The sequence below is a fragment of the Aplidium turbinatum genome, chromosome 16, assembly GCF_918807975.1.
Source record: "Aplidium turbinatum chromosome 16, kaAplTurb1.1, whole genome shotgun sequence".
NCBI lineage: Eukaryota > Metazoa > Chordata > Ascidiacea > Aplousobranchia > Polyclinidae > Aplidium > Aplidium turbinatum.
This window is the reverse complement of record NC_137487.1, coordinates 9,788,558-9,811,091: the sequence shown is the minus strand read 5'-3', so window position 1 is coordinate 9,811,091 and position 22,534 is coordinate 9,788,558. Positions and strand designations below refer to the sequence as shown.

General features: G+C 37.3%; 2 protein-coding genes and 1 long non-coding RNA gene across 3 annotated transcripts; all 3 read right to left on the bottom strand.

Annotated features, from left to right (window-relative positions):
• Positions 1-3,690: 3,690 nt before the first annotated feature.
• LOC145785144 (uncharacterized) lies at positions 3,691-5,823 on the bottom strand. Its single transcript, XR_014291133.1, has 2 exons — positions 5,784-5,823; positions 3,691-3,957 (listed from the first exon to the last, which is right to left on the bottom strand). It is a non-coding gene; the product is annotated as an uncharacterized LOC145785144 (long non-coding RNA).
• Positions 5,824-8,870: 3,047 nt separating this feature from the next.
• Positions 8,871-10,231, bottom strand: LOC145785183 (zinc finger BED domain-containing protein 5-like). The gene is made up of 3 exons (XM_082596876.1): positions 10,069-10,231; positions 9,576-9,887; positions 8,871-8,926 (listed from the first exon to the last, which is right to left on the bottom strand). The coding sequence occupies exons 1-3, from the start codon at positions 10,229-10,231 to the stop codon at positions 8,871-8,873; spliced, it is 531 nt and encodes a 176-aa protein (XP_082453002.1).
• Positions 10,232-12,288: 2,057 nt separating this feature from the next.
• Positions 12,289-21,790, bottom strand: LOC145785501 (uncharacterized). The gene is made up of 6 exons (XM_082597152.1): positions 21,591-21,790; positions 20,842-20,984; positions 20,261-20,310; positions 18,104-18,323; positions 16,240-16,347; positions 12,289-13,211 (listed from the first exon to the last, which is right to left on the bottom strand). The coding sequence occupies exons 1-6, from the start codon at positions 21,676-21,678 to the stop codon at positions 12,402-12,404; spliced, it is 1,419 nt and encodes a 472-aa protein (XP_082453278.1). The 5' UTR covers positions 21,679-21,790; the 3' UTR covers positions 12,289-12,401.
• Between the last annotated feature and the right edge of the window lie 744 nt (positions 21,791-22,534).

Here is a 22,534-nt window from a genome sequence, read left to right as displayed (position 1 = left end):
AATTAATTTGAGTTACAAAAAGAATTTTTGAAACCTCAGAAGCCCTGTTTTTGTACTTCAGGAATCATTGTTGAAGCAATGCGAAAGCTGACTCGAAAAAAACAACTGGTAGAGAGCTAGAAGAGAAGCACAAAAAGATTGCCTCTGCAAAAGTTTTGAGATGAACTTTTATAATTTGTAAGTACCACAAGCTATAACAATTGTTTCGACTGTGAGCTTGCAAAACTTTTCAAAAACAATATATTTTTTGAAACTCTAATCGATTATGTTGTTGATTTGCTGATTACACATGTGAAGGCCTAATGTCGTTCTTTTCTTCCCATTTAGGCAAGTCATAGGCTATAGCATACCATCCTGAAACGTTTGCAGTAGGCCAGCATTGGGTAATTTCTGCTAATTGCTGCTAAAGTGTCATTGCATCTTCGAAAAGCACATTTGAAGTAAATATAATGCAAGTTACATAATTCTCAATTTGTTTCTGTCCCGATGCGTAGTTGAACTTTACAATTCTTGCAATGGTGAATCTGACATACCAGCACCATTTGTTTACAATTGCATTAAGTAAACAAAACATTAATGTTTAGCTTGGTTTCTCAAAAATAATCAAAAACTCATCAATCTTGTGCATTTGCACATCATTGCACTCTCATGGTCAACAAACATTGACACATGAATTGAGTAATCTGAGATAAAAATTTGTTTTCGTATTTCCAACGTATTTTTGTATTGATCATTGGTTAGCAGCTACAACACACTGTTAACAACGTTATGTAGTTTATTTTTATTTCTATTTTTATTTATTGTCGCTTTACAACTGCTAAGGTCTTTCAGCAATAGGGGTCATTTTTAATTTTAATCAGATTTACGCTGTCATCACGTTATTACCCGATCTCAGCTCTGCCACCACTAAAACAAAAGGCGATAACCGTTCGGCAGTGGCGTATTCTCCATGCATGCAAGGCATGCACTGCATGTCTTACAATTCTGATGAAATCAGAAATCTTTCAGAAGCAACGAATTTATGCGTAGAAATTGAAAATGGTAATAGCAGAACCACCTCGCTCTCTTAATTTCAATATTCGAAACAACTGTTCGTTTTCAGAATTTGGAATTTTTGCTGACCCTGGCAACTCTGCATGCTGAGACGAGCTCAGCATGCGTTGATAATAGGTAGACTCTTTAACATAGGACAGTTTTCCGTGCGAATCAGCTGATTTCAGTCATGTGACTCAGCACGTGATATTCCGATCTTCTCCGATCTTCTCCGATCTTCTTCATCAGATAGGTATTTTTAAGGCCAAAAGAAATTCGGGGTTTTTAAAAAGTGTTTGGCCGGACTATTTTTGTTTGGACGTTTGGTCTTTTTTAGTTTTCCGATTGGCATTTGTTTGGCCTTTTTTCTTTTGGTCCTCATGTCCTTGCGGTTTTCTACTGTAGATAGTATGATATAAACTTACTTGAGACCTAAGCACAGTAGTTTAAAAGATCATCAAGAAAACGGGTCGGGTGTATGCTGAAGGCTATACACCGCTGCATAGCGTTTCAACTCCGCTTTCCTGCAGTGCAGGATAAAAATATAAAATTAAGACATTGGATTCATGGTGTGTTCCAAACCTCATTTTTTCAAAACAGCTCAAACAATTATCAGCTCAGTAAGGCTCAGATTGCAAGAAAAGCTATAAAACCTAAGGCAAATTTGCAAAATTTTCCTGGGGGGAAGCATGCCCCCAGACCCCCCCCCCCCTACACTGGCTATGACCCTCCTTTCATTGCATGCCTACGAAAATCAACCAGGATACGCCACTGCGTTCGGTCACTGAACTGGTACACCAAACTGCTGATCTGTTACTGCCCAGAACAATGAAATACTTTTTTGAATTCGGTTGTGATCAGCAAGCAAAGTAATAGCAATCCAATCCCATCATGATAAGATCTTTATCTTTTAGCAGTGATAAACCACAGCATAGACAGCATAGCCCAAACAATAACATGACCAGAACATTTACGTAATTGTAGCCGATTGATAAAATGCTTGGACGTTTCACCAGATTGAATGTTTTTAACTGCAGCATTCTTCGAGGAGTTGTTGTACCGTCAACGACAGTGCTTTTTTTAAGTTTTTTGGGCTACGGCAAACCAAAACATTTCGAAATCCACCGCAGGACATTGACTGAGGATAAGTTAGCTTGATTTTAATCGATGTAAGTTGTACCAGTAAAATCATTTACTTATACTGCGATGCAAAAGGTGTGCCTGCGTTTGTGCACAAGTAGTGTACTGTAGGCTACATTCGGGGCTTTACATCAATTGGGAGTGGTCTGATGAAAAGCGACTTACACAGTTAATTGGCGGTTTACTGCACTGTCACACGAAAGCAAATGCTGTGCGCTCCGGCCACCCCGATAGCTCAGTTGGTCAGCGAGTGACTTTGTGAACGAAGAAGCTTCAAGATCAAGTGGCCCTGGTTTGACTCTCGGTGCGAGCGCTTGAGCAACGCATTTTAAAAACTACCCTTTATTCAGCGGCACCTATTGGTAGAATAATTCTCCGGCAATAACATTTCAACAATCGGAAAAACTTCACTCTGTCAATCTCGGTAGCCGGTCCTGCATCAAAAGCCTCTACAAGCATGCGAAACCAGAAATAACCTATAAAGGCTTTGTCAGTCCTAGGATAATGATTCAAAATTATCTGCCTATGGTATTCAAAGATTCAAAACCAAACCAAAACCAACCAACATTCGAATTACCAGACTTTCGCGATACACTTGCGACCCTCTCGCGGCACACCAGTGTGCCGCGACATACAGTTTTGGAAACTCTGGTCTACGAAATGATAGTTTTGAATACTGTACCTTGAACCATTTGTTCAAGCCGTAAAAAATCAAAAAGTTTTCAAAATGATTTAAAATGGTTGTTTTCAAATTGTATTGTTGCCGATTGAGAAACATATGTAGAAAAGCGATTCAGTATGGGCATTTTTCTCAAACACAAAGTATTTTTCTTGTCATTTTCTGTATCCATGACTTTCTAATCTATGTAGGCTACTCTATCTAAATCCACACATATCCAAAGAAATTAAACTTTTGTGTTTCTTCAACATTTTTCTTTTTGTTTTCCGTGGAGACACGTTTAGTTTTTTGATATGTTTCTCCTCGCAAACAAGCAGTAAAAAGACGTAATACTTGCATAATGTTATGCAATAACGATATGATAATGTCCACTGATAATAGTATTGATTTATGTCGAGTTAGAAGCAGATTTACACTATTTCAAGCCACCGTAGATCAATAAATCTATCGATAGCTTTATGCAGAAGAGCTTAACGTTTTCATAAACTCAATACAAGACTCTTGTTTATTGAGAAGAACATGAATGATTTATGACAAATTACCGCGCTTAAAAACAATGTTTCAAAGTAAAATAAATTAAAATATTTTGCAAGTTTTGTGGTCACTACAAAAAAGATGAATCGACATTGAAACATACACTTCGTGTTTTTTGTCGTATCCTTGTAGCCACAATGTGAAAACGTAATTCCTGACCTATAAGAACTGTAAAGTGTGAAAAAACTGATTCAAGTAAAAACAAAAATTGAAGCCAGAAAACGGCTTAGACAGATTCATTGCATTTTTAGCGGAGATGGTTGTAACTTGTGTTCAGAAAATAAAATGTTGTTTTATCAAAACGGTCTAAAATGAATCAACAATAAGTTATTAAGCAAAAACAAAGTCATGTACAAAAGAAGCGGTGCCGCACGATGTAAATCAATACACAGTGCAATAAATTAAGAACATCTTGTTCCTGATGCCAAGAGCTCCCTCGTCTTCTTCACTGCGAAGGAATACCACGAAACCGGCTGACCTCGCATTATCCTTGCTACCACCTCGATGTAATTGACAGCGCTTTGCAAGCACACGGTGTGGCGTCTATGATCAGTGATTGAAAACTCAGTGCACTAGAAAATAAAAGATAGAAAATTTTTTTTTAAATAGGTATGACAGGGTGGAATCGAACCCACATCATCGAAATGTATTCCCTAGCTCTAACTCTTTAGGCCACGTTGGCTAGAAGGTACAGTAGTTTTGTTTGCCTCAGTGTGTTGCACACCCTAGCGGTTGACGAATCATTGGAACATTGGACAGTAGGTGGTGAAACAAGCCGATTGTGAAACCACCATGATGTCACATTTTGTTTGAACATAACTTAAAGATAAATTTTATAATGTTTCAATCTCTATGATAACGTGCGACAATATGTGGATTAAAAACAAGACTTTGACGATAACAAGAAATTTTGAGTGTCCCTGCAAATTTATGGAAGATTACATAACATAACTTGGGTAAAGAAGTTATTTTTTTAATCATAAACTGGCATAGCTCAGCAACACTACAACGTTTAACATTATAACAGAAAAATAAAATACAATGAACATTTTCGACTATACATATAATCCTTTTCAAGCCTTTAAAAGAAAAAATAATTATGAATTGCATAAAAAAATAATACAGAAACACAGTATAACATCAAAAATATTGTTGAACCTAAACATTTGTAAGTGAGCAAGATAGACAATTTTTCAATGTTTAGATTAAACAATATTTTTGATGTTACACTATGTTTCTGTAGTATGTTCTTATACAATGTACAAAGCACAATGGTCTATTACGTATAGTCGAAAACGTCGCTTTATTTTATTTTGATGTTAGAGTGTTTAATGTCGTATTGTTGCTGAGCTATCTGTTCATGATGAGATAACAAACAAACAATGACCAAGTCCAAAAATCACACCAATCATAAACTAAAATCCCAAGGATCACAAATCACATCAATAAGTCTAGAAAGAAACGTTTTCCACTGTTGAAAGAGATTGGCATGTCATATAAAGTTTCTCAGAAACTTGTGTTTCACAAAGAAGCTCAACAAAAAGTGAATAATTCCCCTCAAGTAGCCAATCACAAATTAATTGGCCAAAAAATGAAATACATTTTTAGTCAAGAAATAACTTTGTTGAACCATAAATAAATAAAACCAAGCAACGACAAAACATTTAACTTAGGATGGGACAAAAAAATTGTTAACGTTTTCGGCTATACACTATACACGTGTTAGCTCTTCCTTAACATCTGCACAAAGTGAATTGGTATGAATGAAATGTAACACGAAATGCACCATGATAAACTAAACATGGCAAAGGAAATTAAGGTACACCGGTTTCATGAGGAAAACACTTCAAATGAAAAAACTAAACAATTGCAAACGTCACAAAACGTAAACTTTTAAAAACATATATCCAAAAAAATGAGATGTTAAAAATAAAACGTAATTTAGTTGCTTTAGTTGTTTCAATCTAACCATATTGCAACATCGCAGCACCACATCATATACAGTATGAGCTAAAGTATTTCGAAACTTAAATTTAATGCAGAATTTCTTGTTGTTTTGTTTTTCGCAATTGCGAATAAATTTTCACAGTGACAAAGTTAGTTTTAAACGAGTTACATAAAATGGTGGTCTTTTGTTTTACCTAATACATTTTCGTTCCAAATGTCCACTACATTGCCTTAGCTGAGAATCGTTCCGACTTAAGGATAAGTTTCCTCAGCTGAGCGTTAATAAATTTTAAGTTCAGTTCAGTTCATTTGTTTTGTTGGCGAGAAAACAATATTATACAAGCACAAATAATGCGCACAACAAGGATGGCAGCGTAAGTTCAAAAAGTCATCAAAGTCAGCTGCCAGCCAAAACAGAAAAGAAAACAATGTCTACTTTGTATCAGACTACCTGATTTAAAACCTTCATATTTCTCATGACAAGTTTCTTCACAGACTGGATTTTCGTGTGCAATATTTTCGCATTTCCTGCTTTAGTACCGCAATTACATGGCAAAGCTTTCATTGAAGATAAAAGTTGATTTGCTGTAAACAAACAAACAAGCAATATCATTACAAGCAAGTATTATGAATCATTAATTACATTTGACTAGACTCAAAACGACTGATGAATGAACTTCTTCAATAAAATAATTAAGCTTAATCACAATGCTTTGTGGAAGTAATTTTTATGCGATGCTGTCATAAATCATGCCATTAGTCATTTTTGTATTGGCCAAAAGTTTTGATGACCAAATACAGCTAACATAAACTAACATACATCTCACACCCGCATTGTGAATTCCTAAGTTTCTAAGCTTGTGCTAAACTGCAAACCTTTCGAAAATCTATATTCGCAGTAGTAAAGACTTTGCCTACGCTAGTCATGTCATTTTGATGCAAATGATCTTTCTTTCAATTTGAAGTAATGTAGCCTACTGCTTGTCAGTGTACTCTTGTCATCTTCACAAACGAAAATATTCCTTACTAACAACAACAATGCTTTCAATTATTCCTCGAACAGATGTTGAAGTTTTGTCTGCAACAAACCGACACGGCTGTCCAGACAGCAAAATCACTCCTTTTCGCTTTGATTTAATGTAAAAATAACGGATTTTGATGTCTGGGTACTTGCTGTTAAACAATCAGCTAATTATACAATTCTCCCCAGAAATGCTCATTTGACTGTCCCAAAAAAGAACTGCTGAGTTACCAGCAATCAGCCGAGTTTTTTCAAGAATGCTCAATCACAAAGGTAATCAATTGACACCTCAAAACGTGAACCACAGCTAGTCAATTCCTTTTACTTCTGGTAAACAAGTCCTGGCCAAAGCCACATTCTTTGCAATTGATCATAATCGGACGTGTTTTCAATGCAACTGGAGAAAAAATGCCGGCTTGCCTCAATTGTCACTTTATCCTAGTTTCATTTTTGATCAGCTTGTTTCACAACTTTTTTGGTTTTATTGTAGTAAGTTTATTATTAGTAAACCCTTTTAGCATTTGATCACTCTACGTTAAAAATAATATTACCAAAACTAAACAGTCTGTAATAGTAAAACTTGCAAACACCAACAAAATACTTCGTTACAAAACAAAATGAATTAGACACCGTTAAGCTTTGAAACTAACCCCATACTTGCCTACGTACAATAACATAATCCCAACGTCATTGGCTGAGTGTTTGTGACCAGAAAACGTTTCCACTTGAGATATCAAAAAAATCTGAGGAAATTGAGTGAATCAGAATTGTTATAAAATTTATTGTTAGCACGATTCGTATGCACACATCATCTTAAATTCTTCAACTACATTGATGCTAATGCTATCATAGTTGCTTGCAAAAAGAGAAAAAGATGCTACCCAATGTTTTATAATCGTATCATTGGGAAGATGCTTTCGACAATAGCTTACGTAATCAAACGACGACACAATCAACTAATCTATTTAAAAGCTAGCCTGTCAAAACATGCTTGCATGCTGTAAACATTTTAAAACTTTATAATAGTTTCAACATAGCTCAGTTTCTGTTTCATTGCTCATCCAACTTCCAAGATTACATACATTACAAAGGCTAACTACATTTACAAAAAGGTGTTTGTCGGTATATTATCTAGCCATTCTAACGATCCCTTTTAGCCTATGCATTAGCAAACTGCTATTTGAAACCTTTCACTTACAGGAAAGTTTACGTTTAAGGAATGGCTTCTCACTCCACTTGTTCGAACAACCTGAAATTTATAAGTAGGCTAGTTATGAACAGTGACATAGTCTTTAACTTTTAGATACCAATGGGAAAAACGCAATAGAAAATGGTTTAAAAAAACACATTTTATATATTATGCAAATGTCCATCTTTGGGGCAAAGTATAAGAAAAAGAGTAGACTTAGCCGCTATATTTCGCTTGTCATGGGAGCAGGGTGACCAAACCCTCTGCCGTCCTCTGTCAGCTATGCTTCTGGCAATAAAAGCAAACTTTACGGGGAAACCATTGTCCGTACTTGGTCACAAATTACTGTATACAAGCATAAGCTCTAATGAAGTACCTGAGAAGCGATGAAGTCTTCTAATTCTGCTGCTCTATTTAGAAATGTGTTTCGTAAGTTTCTATGATGAGGGCGAAAACACGGCGCACCTGTTGCTGCTTCTAGGCTGGCCAAGAGACAGATGGTTATGCTATGAAGTACATTGAGATTACAGAGATGCTGCATAGCTAAAAGGATACGTAACTGTGCTTAGACTAAACTGTGACTAGCTTCTGCTGTATGACTTCGACTGTTATCACAAAATCAAACGAGTTTCATTTGAAAAAGATCACATTGGTAGCCCATTCTCAATGGCAACTTCAAACGTTTTTGTTTACGTATGCGTAACATTCAAACGATCGTCAAATTATTCAGAAAGTTAATTTGGTGATAATTACGAACCCAAAACATTATGCGATCGTAACAATGTTACGTGTTCTGGCAATCGAGACAAGTGAGTTTAAAACCAGTTTCTGTGACAATCCTATTTGTGGTGAAAACGATATCAGAAGCACGTGTTTAAGAAGGCTTATGCTTTCTGAAGTTTCCCCTTGAGTCGATTGCTTTTTCCCATTACGGCTTGAGCTGCCACTTGACCGCAAGGCGGTTTACGCTACGCACGTGTTGTTATGCAGTGTACGACTAATCAATGGTTATTCGACAATGTGCAAACTTTTGAGATCTATTTCGTTGCGAAACTTTCTTTTTGTTCGAGATAAAAATGTTTGCTTTGACTCCGTTTCGTTTCGGTTTAAGCAATTTCGTTTCACCACACTCTTCATAAGAAAACGAAACACATCAAAATTTCACAACGCAAAAGCACGCAAGAAAATTGGAAATGCAGATTTTGCTTACATTGGGGTTGGGGTCTTGGAGTAGGCTACTTAGACCCAAAGTCATTCAAAAATACGTCTAAACAAATTATTATCTATGTTTTTTATTTCGTTTCGAATTCATTTTCACAGCGTAAAATTTAACTCATTTTTCCTTCAAAAGTGTAGCATATTTCACTTAAAAGACTGACTGTGACTGTAAAGAAATGAAAGTGTTTTTATTATCGAAAAAGTACTTTCCAAAACCCATGATGCTGGGTACTCCGCCGTGCACTAATTGTAGCATATTGTGATTGTGCGGTTTGAAAAATGCCTTTAGTGGATCAATATCACTTCACACAGAATCAAATTTAAACTTTGGACTCCAGAGACCAGGAATTTTTTTTATTTAGCGAAGCATAAGTTAACTTACAATGGTTTTTGCCCTACTTCTTTTAAACGTGAAGTTGTTTTCTTTGCTCGCCACTCGTAGGCTATCTAGTTACACGTCGAGTAACAGATAGCAGATAAACGGATTATTATGTTTTAAAGGCATTCCTTTTGGGCTACTATCTTTGGCATTTTTTGCATTGGAGAAAAGCTTTTACTCTCTCTGGTCATGGTATAATTGCTAAAAACGTTTAAAATCATCAGAGATTAGAGCAGTGTTCTTAACCTTTTTTCTATCAAGCCCCCCTTCAATAATGGTCATGTGCCTCGCGCCACCCTAGATTTTAAATAAGTAGGCTATCATACCAAAAAAATTGTATTTTTGTCTGTTTATTGTACACATCAGTGAGATACTTGACACTGCTTCTTAGCGACTAGATTTTTAATGCGAGGTTTAACTCCAGAGAGTGAACAACGTAAGTCTCCTTCAACTCTCAGCCTGTTTCTGTACTTGGTCTTGATAGCAACGAGAGCAGAAAATGCAGCTTCACAAAGATACGTGGATCCAAACATTGTTAGAATTCGAAGAGCCCTAGTTGCGATAAGAGGGTAAACAGGAAGGTAATTGGCCCAGAACGTCTCAAGTTCCAGTTCTTTGAAGTATTCTTTAGCTGTGGAGTTGAACTTCATCTCAAGAAACTCCTTTTGTCCTTCTTCGAAAATATCAACTACTTCGCATTGAAACGGGTTTCTGATGAACTTCCAGGTTTCACGTTTCTCATCCAGATCTGAAAAGTATTTGAAGCTTAAAGTTGAGAGTATTCAATGCTTCGAAGATGTTCACGAGGTACGCCAGTGCTACTTGAAAGCCTTCGGACTGAAACTTGGCCAAAAGTTCCGCCTTCTGTCGTGATTTCAAAAATATTGCGACTTCTTCTTGTAATTCATGAAGCCTTTTCAGCATGTTACCTTTGGACAACCATCGAACATTTGTGTGGGAAGGCAAGGCTTTATGATCGGACTTCATATCCTTACACAGTAGCTTAAAAAGACGGCTGTTAAGGACTCCGGCTTTTATAAAGTTGACCACCTCAATAGCTAAGTTCAGGACATCCTTCATTTCAGGAGGCATAGTTCTGGATGCTAAGGCTTCAAGATGAATTATGCAATGAGTAGAACAACAGATGGATTTTTTTTCTTTTACTCTTTTCACAAAGCCAGACCGCAGACCAAGCATAGCTGGAGCTCCATCTGTGTACACCCCTACCAGTGATTCCCAGGATAGTTGGTTTTCTTCAAAGAACTTTGACACAATATTAAAAATATCTGCTGAAGTTGTACGAATTATTGAATACAATATAAAATAAGATAAAATACAAAATATGACGAACAGCATAGGTCCTAGGACATTAAAGTAATTAAAAAAAGTTGAAATTGTTGTAGAGCTCGCGCCCCCGCTGAGAGATGCTTCACGCCCCCCTGGGGGGGGCGCCCCCCCCCTCCCCCGGTTAAGAACCACTGGATTAGAGTCTGCAAGTTTGTACACTTGATCATAAATTATTATGGTTTTGGAAAAATAAAAAAAATAAATCTATTTTCGGGACAAAAGTTACCGAAAATGTACAGCAGATGTGAATTCTGATGACGGCCGTAAGAAAATAGGCCCAATGGATTGTTTTGTCGCTGTTCTAACTGTCAAAGACGCCACAACAGGGCAAATCGTGAATCCCTCCACGAGTGAGTAAACTCTTCTAGAACATGATCGAAGAGGTGACATAGAAAAAAGAGAAGCATGACCTGTAAGCAAAAAAGTGTGGGTTTCGAAACCGGGAAATTACGACTTTTTTATTATTAATTGTATGGTTATGTTCTAGAACAGGGGTGACGAACCTTTTTGCGGTCGCGGGCTACTTTGTCAATTACACATGAGTTATCGGACCACACAACTTTTTAATCGTAACCTACTATGAAATCTTTTAGAAGCGACTCAAGATATTATTCATGTAAAGTAACAAAAGGCAGATGAAAGTAATAAAACCCACACACTTGAAATTATCTTACACAAAATCGAAACATACAACAGTAAAAAATAAAAACAAATCAACTTGAGCAAAAAGGATAGAGCAACATTACTTGCACTGATAATGAAGGCAGTTTAATTTTCGAAGCGTTTGCTTTCATATGACTATGATTTCTTCTTTTTTTAGCTCTATCTTTTTTGCTCAAGTTGACTAAATGTTTCGCCCATTATGCTCCGAAACAACAAATCAGTTAATGAAATTTCTTTCTCAAACAACAAACAAAAGCCCATGCGATTCATACAGCTCAAGCTATCTAATGCAGCATTGAAGCATAAAATATTAAAAAATAACATTGAAGCATTGAATTTTTTTGCTTAGTGCGATTTTTGGAAAGTTTTTTGCTTGACTAAGCGTTCAATATTAGGTCGAACAGACGATGTGGCAACTCTCAACTGCATACTAAGATTTTCATCTGTCAGCCTCAACCTGCAACGACTTTTTGTAAAGTGCATTTTAGAAAAGAACTGTTCGCATAGATACGTGCTGCCGAAAATAGATGACCATTTGAGATTGTCAAATTGTTTTTCGGGCCGCACAAAACTCTTTGACGGGCCGCATGCGGCCCGCGGGCCGCAGGTTCGTCACCTCTGTTCTAGAATCTAGAGTTTACCCCATAGCTCGTTCATGAGAGTTGCCATCCGATATTTTAAAACCTTTACTCTTAGTCTAAAATACATATGCTAAATGAAATCTTCTTGCTTGACATTAGTAGACCTACTTGTTTTGGAGCGACTGTAAATAAATATTCTTTACATTGAAAGTAGGCTATAGTGTGGAACCTGGTTTAACTGAAGTTATCTAAATGATAAAACAGTTGTCCATCTGTATTATTTTCTTGACATTCATAGAAGAGAAACTGAAGTGATAAAGGTTTTCTTCACTGCAAATCGTTGAGATTTAGCTAACCATGCAGATCTTGCAGTTAAAAAGGAATAAAAAAAAAGAAAAGTGTTTCTATAACTCGTTTCGTATGCTATATTTCCAGCTGAGTTTAAATTGACATCAAATAACTTAAAATGTAAACTTTAACATCCTTATCATGCTGTGGTTCATATAATTCAAACAAAAAGTGTTTTTTAAAATTTCTTAATTTCACAAACAATAAAATAAATTATATTGAGCTGTTTACAAAGATTTTATTGTAAACATTTTTCACCGTGTACAGACAATATGACAGTAAATGACATGATTAATTGTTTGAGAAAAGTAGCTCATTTCTTGCTACCAAAGACAATAAAATTTCTTGTCTTTTCGTCGAATTCGTCTTGCCAATTGTCTGGCTACATCTCTGCATTTTCTGCGCCTGTAGCATGTTCTTGCGCATCCGAGCAATCTATCCGCACAATCTCGTCTTTGCCTCCGCCTTAATCTTCTTAATTTAGCATTAAAATCACAACTTTGTGGTCGGCATGCTTTTTGTGGAGGACATACTACGGGTTTACAATCTTTTGGAAGACATCGGTATGGAGAACAGCTCCTTGATGGGCAGCCAAGTGGTGAACAGGCTCTTGGTGGACAACGATAGGAAGAACATTTATTAGAAGCGCAATCTTGTGGCACACACCGATAAGGAGAACAGTTCCTCGGCGGACAACGGTACGGACGGCAATCCTTTGGCGGACAACGGTACGGACGGCAATCCTTTGGCGGACAACGGTACGGACGGCAATCTTTTGGCGGACAACGGTACGGACGGCAATCTTTCGGCAGACAACGGTACGGACGGCAATCCTTTGGCGGACAACGGTACGGACGGCAATCTTTTGGCGGACAACGGTACGGACGGCAATCTTTTGGCGGACAACGGTATGGACGGCAGTCTTTTGGCGGACAAGTATATGGTGGGCAATCTCGAGGAGGAGAACAGCGATAAGGAGAACAGTTTCTTGGAGGACATGGTTGGCAACTTTTTGGAGGACATTTAGTTGGAACAAAACAAGAATCATCTTTGCAACACTCTTCAGAACGACATTTACTTCTTCGCAAAGACGTGCACAGTGGAGACTTCACACAGACGGATGGACAGCAACCCTAAAAAAGACATTAAATCAACAATCATACAGAAAGCAAATCAAAGGGACGTTGCCCCCCAACTATTGGACAAACAGCGTATTCAAACATTATTGTTGCACTAGTAATGGGCATATGCCACTGTAGTAACCCGCAATCAGTAGCGCACCCAGAAAAAAATTTAGGGGGGGGCTAATTTAGAAATGTTGGCCGAGTGATTTGCGACAATAATGACAGTAGGCCATTGGAATATTTATATAGGCCATTGCAATATTTATATAGGCCATTATATAGGCCATTGCAATACTTATATTGCCATTGCAATATTTATATAGGCCATTGGAATATTTATATAGGCCATTATATAGGCCATTGCAATACATATAGGCCATTGCAATATTTAAAGGCACTCACCGGCCACGGCCCACAACCCACCGGTTGCCGATACATCAGGATTCGTTCTCTCAATCAGATTACAAGTTGGCCTAGTGAACCCCATGGTATTAGAACCATCAGCACTCTCATCCCTACGTCCACTCTCGGAATCTTCTATAGATCTCGACTTTTTCGTCATGTATGACAAAATAGAATTAGCTTTCCGTTTGCCAACACAAATAAGTGCGAAAACAACAACTAACGCAAAAACAGTTTGGAACAAAACACTAATTTTGTGAACAGTAAATGTGATGTGGACATTTTTCCTACTTACAAAACATTCAAAATTAGTTCGTATTTTCAATTAAAGTCCCAAACGCTTTCGTCTTTCTGCTCAAATATCGTATATACTTTTACATGTCCGTGTGATTCAGCATTGACGTACGGTACATCGGTATGTCCACCCAGGGGCGCCGGAAGCGGGGGGGGATGGTAAGTAGCCTCAAACTGCTGTAGTGAGGTTTTGCAGATTTTTTAGCACCCAAAATTTTAACCAAATATAACAATTCATTTGATGAGAATAAATTTACCTAAAAGCAAAGAAAACGTTGTGCAGTTCTGTTAATTTTTGAACTTCTTAGTAACCCTCCAGCTGTCCTTTTCGTAGGAAAAATCATTAAAGTGAGTCGTCCCGGTATTCTACTGTCCCTGCTTCAAGTTGTCTGTAGATGGAGGGGTAGTGGTGCTCTTTTAAGGTCATGTGAGCTACTGCACATTTTGCAATATAACAATTTCTGCTATTCGCTTTTAGCCTAATTATAATCTTTCATTTTTGGCTTAAAATAATATTCACGCCACAAAATTATGTAACTCAGTAGGTTACATCAATATGACATAGCATGACGCCCTTCTTTGTATACCGGACACTTATAGGCTATCATTATACTCAATTGTGAGCTGATAGATGAGCATTATCGCTATAGCTTATCTTAAAACTTTAAAAAAAATTGGTCTTTCAGTAAACAAAAGTGCCCTTTTTTCATAATCCTGCCACTCCCACCAGTCAAAAATCGTTCCGGCGCCCCTGTGTCCACCAGACATTTGACTGCGGGAAAGGGTCGCTAGTCCTCACACCCGTTGGTCGACGTTGCCTTACATGCGAGAGTGGGAGCTCGCGATGTTGGGGTGCTCAGCGAAGGCAAGTCGACCCTTGTGTTCTGTGCCACATGACCACGAGCGTACTGGAGCATCTGAATTTTAGAGACTTAAAGAAAAGTTCCACCCAAGACCATATCATGGAGTGTTCTTTTTGCCCAGATCAAAAATTCTCTGCTGACTCATTTAAAATTTTACGCAAGAGCAAATCCCAATTTAACACCAAAATTCAGGAAGCACTGTTATACTACAACCCAAATTTAAACAAACAATTATTTGCTGGAGGCGCGTCCATTCTCCTTAACATTTACTTGATGTATCACGTTCTCTGTGGTGCAAACTTTTTTGTAGTTATTTATGTAGTTGCCTTTTCTTAATGTAAGTTTACTTTCAAGAAGTTGAAATTTATTGCATTTTTTAATTATTTTTAGATTCCTGATGAAGGCTTAAAGTTAAGCCGAAAACGTTCCACTGTTAAAACTATTTGTAAATATGTAAAATATATATTGTTATAATGCTCAGCCCTGTTGTATTGTTGTGTCTTATTCATATCTAACCTGTAAGCAAAAGGAATAAATCGGGAACATACAAAAGTCAAAAACTTCATTTTTTGTGGCGGGTTTGGGGGGGGCTTGAGCCCCCTTAGCCCCATGCTGGGTGCGCTACTGCCCGCAATTACATAGGTACGAAAACTTTATCTTTTACAAAACTGTCATACAAACTAGGTTTACGACCATTAACAGTTACAGTACCCTACATTTAAGCAATAACTATTTGATGGGAAACAGAAACTTGAGCTTGAATTTTCCTAGTGCGCGCAATCTATTATAAACTTATTTGAACAATTTTCTCTTCGGAAACTACTTCTTATGTCTTTTAGACTACAAACTTTATAAACAGTGTTGCAGTGTGGCATTCAGTATTGCACAATCGTTGGTTTTGAGCTAAACGATAATTCAATAGTTTTCAATTTGTAAGTTTGGTCGTTTACTATAGTTCATCATAAGGCATGAACTAAAAATCTATAATAGCCTACATTTGTCCTATTAGCTATTAAAGTGGTTATATCAGGGTTGCAAAATTCCGTGGGAATATATCCGTTACATGCGCCCGACTGAAGATCAAACTGCGCTGGTTTGGCTTTCGAGATGTGCACTTGACCAACGCATTTCAGGACTGCTCTCCATTTAGCGGCACATAGTGGATAAAATAATTTCCTGGCAACAACACTTCAACAAGTATCGGAACCTCCACTCTGTCAATTTTGGTAACCGTCCCTGCGTCAATAGTTCAAAGCCTGAAGAAGAAGAAGAAGAAGAAGAAGAAGAAGAAGAAGAAGAAGAAGAAGAAGAAGAAGAAGAAGAAGAAGAAGAAAAAGAAAAAGTCTCTATAAATATGCAAAATTGCCAGGAATAACCCATTAGAGGCTTTATCAGTCCGAGGATATAGACTCAAAACCACCCAACCACAATACAATGATCAAATTGCTCAACATAGCAATAAATGAAATTTGACTAACTTTGTATGTTACACAGCTGCTTCCTGACCCACAGCCGCACCTTCCTAGTCTCCCTTCTCTTCGCCTTCTCATTCTGCAGAGCTTGCGTCTTCGAATCTTTCGAATATACTGCCAAAGACAAAGGGAAAGTCGTTTTTTTTTCTTTGTTTAATAAAGCATTCAAAATCTTCGACGAGTAAGCAAATTAAAATTGATTCAACCACTGCTTCAAACCTTTATACACCAGTTTGTGTTCGTTAATCTGACTTTTCGGGTCTACTAAAGGTGCAATTATTTTGCATGAAAATCAACAAAAGAATGAACCAACGAAACTAGATAGGCTATTCACCAGATATCAAATTTATAATCAACTTGTTTTCAGACCTTTCGTCAATCAGCACGGTTGACTTTATCAAAGAGCGACAACAAAAAATGTGTACGGTAATTTTTAGCATAAAAAATGGAAGAGCACAAAGGCATAGGCGTAGCCTACTAATAAAAAAATAACAAGATCCAACAAAAAACAAAATTACTGCATATTAGTGGGCTATAATTGTCAATAATACCATTGTCAATACATTAATGTGATTGTGATAGCCTTGTGTTTTCACACTGTCCCCTACTAAGTTTAAGTGAAATTGGTCACTATAATTCTATGTTCTAGTATTTTATGCCAAGTAATTGGATTATAAGCTTAGTCTACCGTACTTATTCTATCTCTTTGATGAAGTCAGTCGCTCTGACAGGCGAAACGTCGGACAAAAGGTCTGTTATCGCTTTAAGTCCGCTCAGTCGTTAAACGCGCGACTTTGTACGCGAAGAAACTTCAAGATCAAGCTGCATTGGTTCGGCTCTCGGTGTGTGCACTTGAGCAAAGCACTTCAGCACTTCATTGGTTCTGCTCTCCACTTAGCAACACCTAGTGGATGAAATAATTCACAGACAACAACACTTCAACAATTATCGGAAACTTCGCTCTGTCAATCTCGGTGACCGGGCCTGCGTCACTGTTTCAAAGCCTCTACAACAGTGTTTCTCAACCTTTTTTGGCCCAACGCCCCCTTTATGAACTGGCAAAATGTTACCGCCCCCCAACAAAAACAATTAATTACGAAAAGTGAATATAAACAATAAATATCATACTATTAATACTACAAAAAGTGCTCAATGCCAAGCAAAAAGTCAAGCAGAGCGAAATACATCAAATATAGGCTAGCTACCAGTCTCTAAAACCCTTACAGCCTGTTTTACCCTAAAAGGGGGATCATCAGAATTTTGATAATCTCCCTTTTAGGGTGAAACAGGCTGTAAGGGTTTTAGAGACTATAGTAACTATAATTATTTGATGAAAAGCAAATATATATTGGCGAGCATGAAAACAGTATAGGCCTACTGGTAGTCAGTGTGAACCTTGGGCTTGGTGACAAAGTGCCAGTTTCTTCACATCCGGTGTAAAGTCAGTGAGAAACATTCGAAGATCACCTCTTATGTCAAGTGGGTTTCGCTGTTTGGTATGTAGCAGAACAACACAGCTGAATCCCTTTTCCACCAGGTATGAGGTAGGAAATGCTACCACGAAGATACAAGCTCTTTGACGAAACGCTGGGCGGTAGATGGGTTAAACCAGAATGCCCCCTAATAATCAAAACGCTCCCCTTAATCCGAGGTAATCATACCGCCCCCTGCAAAATCAAAACGCCCCCCGGGAGGCGGTACCGCCCCCGTTGAAAACCACTGCTCTACAAGTATGCGAAACTGCCGAGAATGGGCTATTAAAGGCTTCGTCAGTCCGTGGATAAAGATTTAAAACCATTTAAACCAACATCTTTTGGTCGGTTAGCGGACTAGCCTACAAACACCAAGAACATAAGGTTCCCATCCTTACCCTTGCGTTATCGCTTGTGCAGTTCAAGCAACTTGTAAGACAGGTCCTTGCGCTGCAACTAGCTTCACAACTAACTGACGGTCCAGGATTCAAAGACACTTTTGGCATTTTTTGGTACGCCAACTCAGCACATTTTCCAATTCCATTAACTGCTCTGGCTCTTGGTTTTGGTTTTCTCCCAACTCTCTGGTTCATACGGCATCGTGTTTTGCACTTTTCTCTTAAAACGAACAAGTATATTAATTTCCTTAAGAAACTTTTGAAAAGAATAATTTTATGTGAATGTTATTTGTGTCTGGTTATCAAAGCTGCACAAAGTTTTGCACTTCAAATTTATTTTACTCAAATTGCCATTAGGCTATAAATAATCACAGAAAAATCAGACAAAATGGCTGCTTTCTTGCTTTGTGTTTAGTATACCGTACAAAAGGCCAAGTACCCAGACAGCAAATCTGTCGTTTTTACATTGATTCAACGTCTGCAGACGTTAAATTAAAGTAAAAAAACGACAGATTTTATAAGCTATGAATGTTCATATTAAGACTTCGCTTTACCCATAAAAACTTTGCACCCACCATCTGTGATTTTTATTGAACTATAATTGTTTTGTACATTTTTGTTCATCTAAAGATACCAAGGTGGGCCTCGGCTTGATAACCTTGTGTGTTTTGAAAGCTTCCTGGAGTGTTGTCTTGTCAGTGTACATTTTTGCATGTCTGTTATCTGTAGTAGCCTATACCTTATTTTCTTCTACACTGCTGTTTTTCCCCATCAAAACTAAACTTTCTAACGTTCAAATAAATTTCTCTCAATGCTTTTTCGCTGGTTGATGTTGCTGGGACTTCGATTCTTCCATTTGTAGAGTTTCTGTATTTTTGTGATTTCACATTTTATTTTGTCCAAAAAAATCATAATTTTGTAAGCCAGCAATACTTTATCTGTACAGGTAGGGGAGACCGGGGCTAAAAGTAACAGGGGTAAGTTGTAACACTATCATTTTCTCCCCAACTAAACAGAAAAATGTATTTCTCTATTGCGCCCTCTATCAAGTGTATTGTAGCTAAGTTACAGAGAAATCTTCGTTTCAATATCTCTCCGTACAGTTGAGTTATAACGAAAAGCATTTTTTGCCTACTGAAAGTAAAATTTTAGAAAAATAAACTTGTAGTTACTACGACAAGAAAAAGTAAGCTAGTGGGCTGGTCTTTTTTATTTGATATAACCATTTACTTAGGTATTTAAAAAATTAAAGGTGACCAAAAATATGTGGCATTTTATTGGTGAAATATCGAACAGTTTATGGCTTACTGCTATTGGGGCAAGATGTAACAAGACCTGTGTTATGTTCTTTGGCAGTAAATGAGCTAGATTACTTGGTAACTGTTACAATTATGCGTAATTATAAAAGAAAAAGTGAACGTGAGAATATTCCACCTGCATCACTGGAAATGAGTCTATTCGAAAAATTGCCAAAGATTACAACATATGCCATGTGACTTTGTACAGACTGGTTAAGAAAGTTGAAGGTAAATTTAACTAGCCTACCAGAGATAGCCTACTGATTGTAAGAAAAAACATTGAACACCTGTAGGCCTATGTCTTTCGAGCGTATTCGAACAGTTGTAGACCGGGGGAAAACTGGGTCAGGTGTGAAAAGTGCCATGGTTGGTCGCATTCTCAATGTACCGAGGGATTGCCAAAGTATTATTGTCACCTTTGTGAGGAGTAGGCTAAAGGAAAAATGTGAATTTTTGAAATGCCTATTATATTGAGTGCAGTTTTGCTTTAGTGTGTACCTTCTGGTGAACATTTTCTGACCTTGAAGAGTGAATAAACCTTTCTTGAGCAAAAGTGAATGTTTAGTAAAGTGTTTGCTATTTATTAGCAGCAAGAATACTCTGTTACAACTTGCCTCTGCCTGTATTACAACTTGCCCCAGATCCGGGGCAAGTTGTAACGCTCGATTGAAATTTTTCTAGGCCAATTTTCTTAAAATCCTTAATACATATCACATGGCTTTAGGTGGAATAATATGCGCAAATAGTCTACCTATACAACTAATCTCCAAAAAATTTACTCAGACTTGTTTTTACAGACATATAATAAATAATTCAAAAAATGTTACAACTAGCCCCGGTCTCCCCTATTCAAACTTACTTATTATTGGGATCTTCTGGATAATACTTTGCTCTTGATACTCTTTTTGCCTGAAATATGTTGTTGATTGAAATGAGAAAACGTAAAAATTCCTGAGCAGCATGAAACTTCCATATTTTGGTAAATCAACAATAGCTATGACACAACACATAAAAATAAACAGACAAACTGGTATTTCAAGATTTAAACTGGTCAACAATAAGCTAAAGTTAGGCTTATAGCCTGTTGCTATGTTATTTTTCGTTTAGTAAGCGACTTTTAGTCGTTTGTGCAAACGTAATTTAGCCCAGCAAGAGAATGTGAAAAAGCTGATTAATTATTCTATCTGACATAGTACCGGTAACTTGTTTTTAGTTTTCGTTTGAATTATGCTTTTAAATAACTAACACAAATGTATATTTCGCACTGTTTGTCATTTTAATCGTGAGGAGTCGCAAAAAATTATAGATGATTAAAAGGGGTCAGGGTAAACGTTTGGGAAGCTCTGGGCTACAACACCAAACAAAAAATTCGCCTGTAGAAAACTGAAACTGATATAGCGGTGAGTTTTCTGTTTTACTTTGCAAATTAACTTTGCTTACGTCGCTGCTCTCAGTAATTGTGTAAGTTGATGTGGTTGAATTATTTGAACCTTTGTGACTGCATGGTCTTTTTGGGGGTCTTTTGGAAGGCTTTAAACATTTTGAAGATTTTTTCTTTTTCTCAGGTAAAGCTAAAATTTTATCTGCAAGAAATGTTTTAATTTAAATTTGCTTGTTTTGTTAACATAGGGTCACGTTATTCCAATTCGGCGACCAACCTGAAGTAGGTTAAAAAGTAGAGGTGTTCCCATACTTGATTGAAGTGTCGGGTGTGAGAAGATAAGGTTCTCATGGTACTTAGCCTTCGGCACTAAGGAGAGTAGGGTAACCAGTTTCTTTCTCTCTGCCGCCTTTCCTGCAGCAACTATGCCCACCCCATTTATTACACCCTACGTAGAGATGAGCGGTGTTTTCAACAACAAACTGCTGAAGCAGGGAGTCGAACCAGGTTTGAACAATTGAAAAGCCAATGCCTTATCCATTGCGTCATCCCACGGCCAGGTTACCAGTGGAAAAAGTATTTTCCAAATAGAACCACAATAACAAATGTCAAAGTTTAACATTCAAAACATATTACAGAAAGTTTGAACGTTTTCTCTGCCAATTATTTGAAATAATCTTTAACTGAAGATGTATTATGCGAAAATAAAGCATAGAATATAATAAGTAAAGTACGAGTTTGAATTAAGTAATAAAATCAAGAAAATAACTATAAACTAATCATAAAATATACCCTAGTTTGTTCCTACCTCGAATATTGACTCTAGCTTTGGTAGAGAGTGTAAATTTGGCTGAGGAATTTGTAAGGCTGCAACTCTCCAAGGAAGTAATTGACATTATAGTCTAAGTGGCGCCTCTGCAAAATTTCTTTCTTCTTTTTGCCAAGCACATGATTTTTTTCACAAAATTTCTAGCTTTACCACATGATGCGTTTTCAGCATGTCCGGAGTTTTGTAACCCAACTAGAAAAAAATGGTTTGCTCCATCTCACAAATACTCATCCTTGTTACGTCACAAACAAAATTTTACCAACATCAAGTTCAAAACAAGACATATTAGCACGTTTGCACAAGCACGTTTGGACAAGGAAGTTTGTTTCAAATTTTCAAGACTACATGCCCTACTTCTACATCATTGCCGTTGCTATAGTTTCGTTATCCTTGCATCCAGATCCCTTGAGAGGATAATTTGGGCCCGGCATTAATGGGACCTCGGGCCCCAAAGACACTTCTAAGAAAGACTTTTAACTTTTAGGAAAAACGCACAACTATATATCCAAAGAATACGACGTGGTTCTTCAACTTCCTCGGCCCCTTGGAAAGGTTGCCGGGCCCAAAAATCATTTGGGAAAATGTGAAAAGTCCGAAAAGTAATTCCTGGACCCCTTCGTCAACGCTTCTGTTTGCACCAGGCTACTACACAAACAGAACATTGAACTATTGCAATATTGACACATTTTCTCTCAGTCACTGGCATTCAATAAAAGTATGGGAGAACAATGTTTAACAAGTTTAGGGGAAGACCTAGTGCCGTATCAACACCATCTGCTCTTCTAAAATCTATTAGTGGGCCACTATTTTTGACGACAGCTATTAAAATGTGTCAATGACAATGGTGTCTTTGAAATTATAAGCTTGTCCGAAAGTAGGCCTTAAGCGTTGGATTAGAGCCTCAATTTTTTTAAAGGTTAACA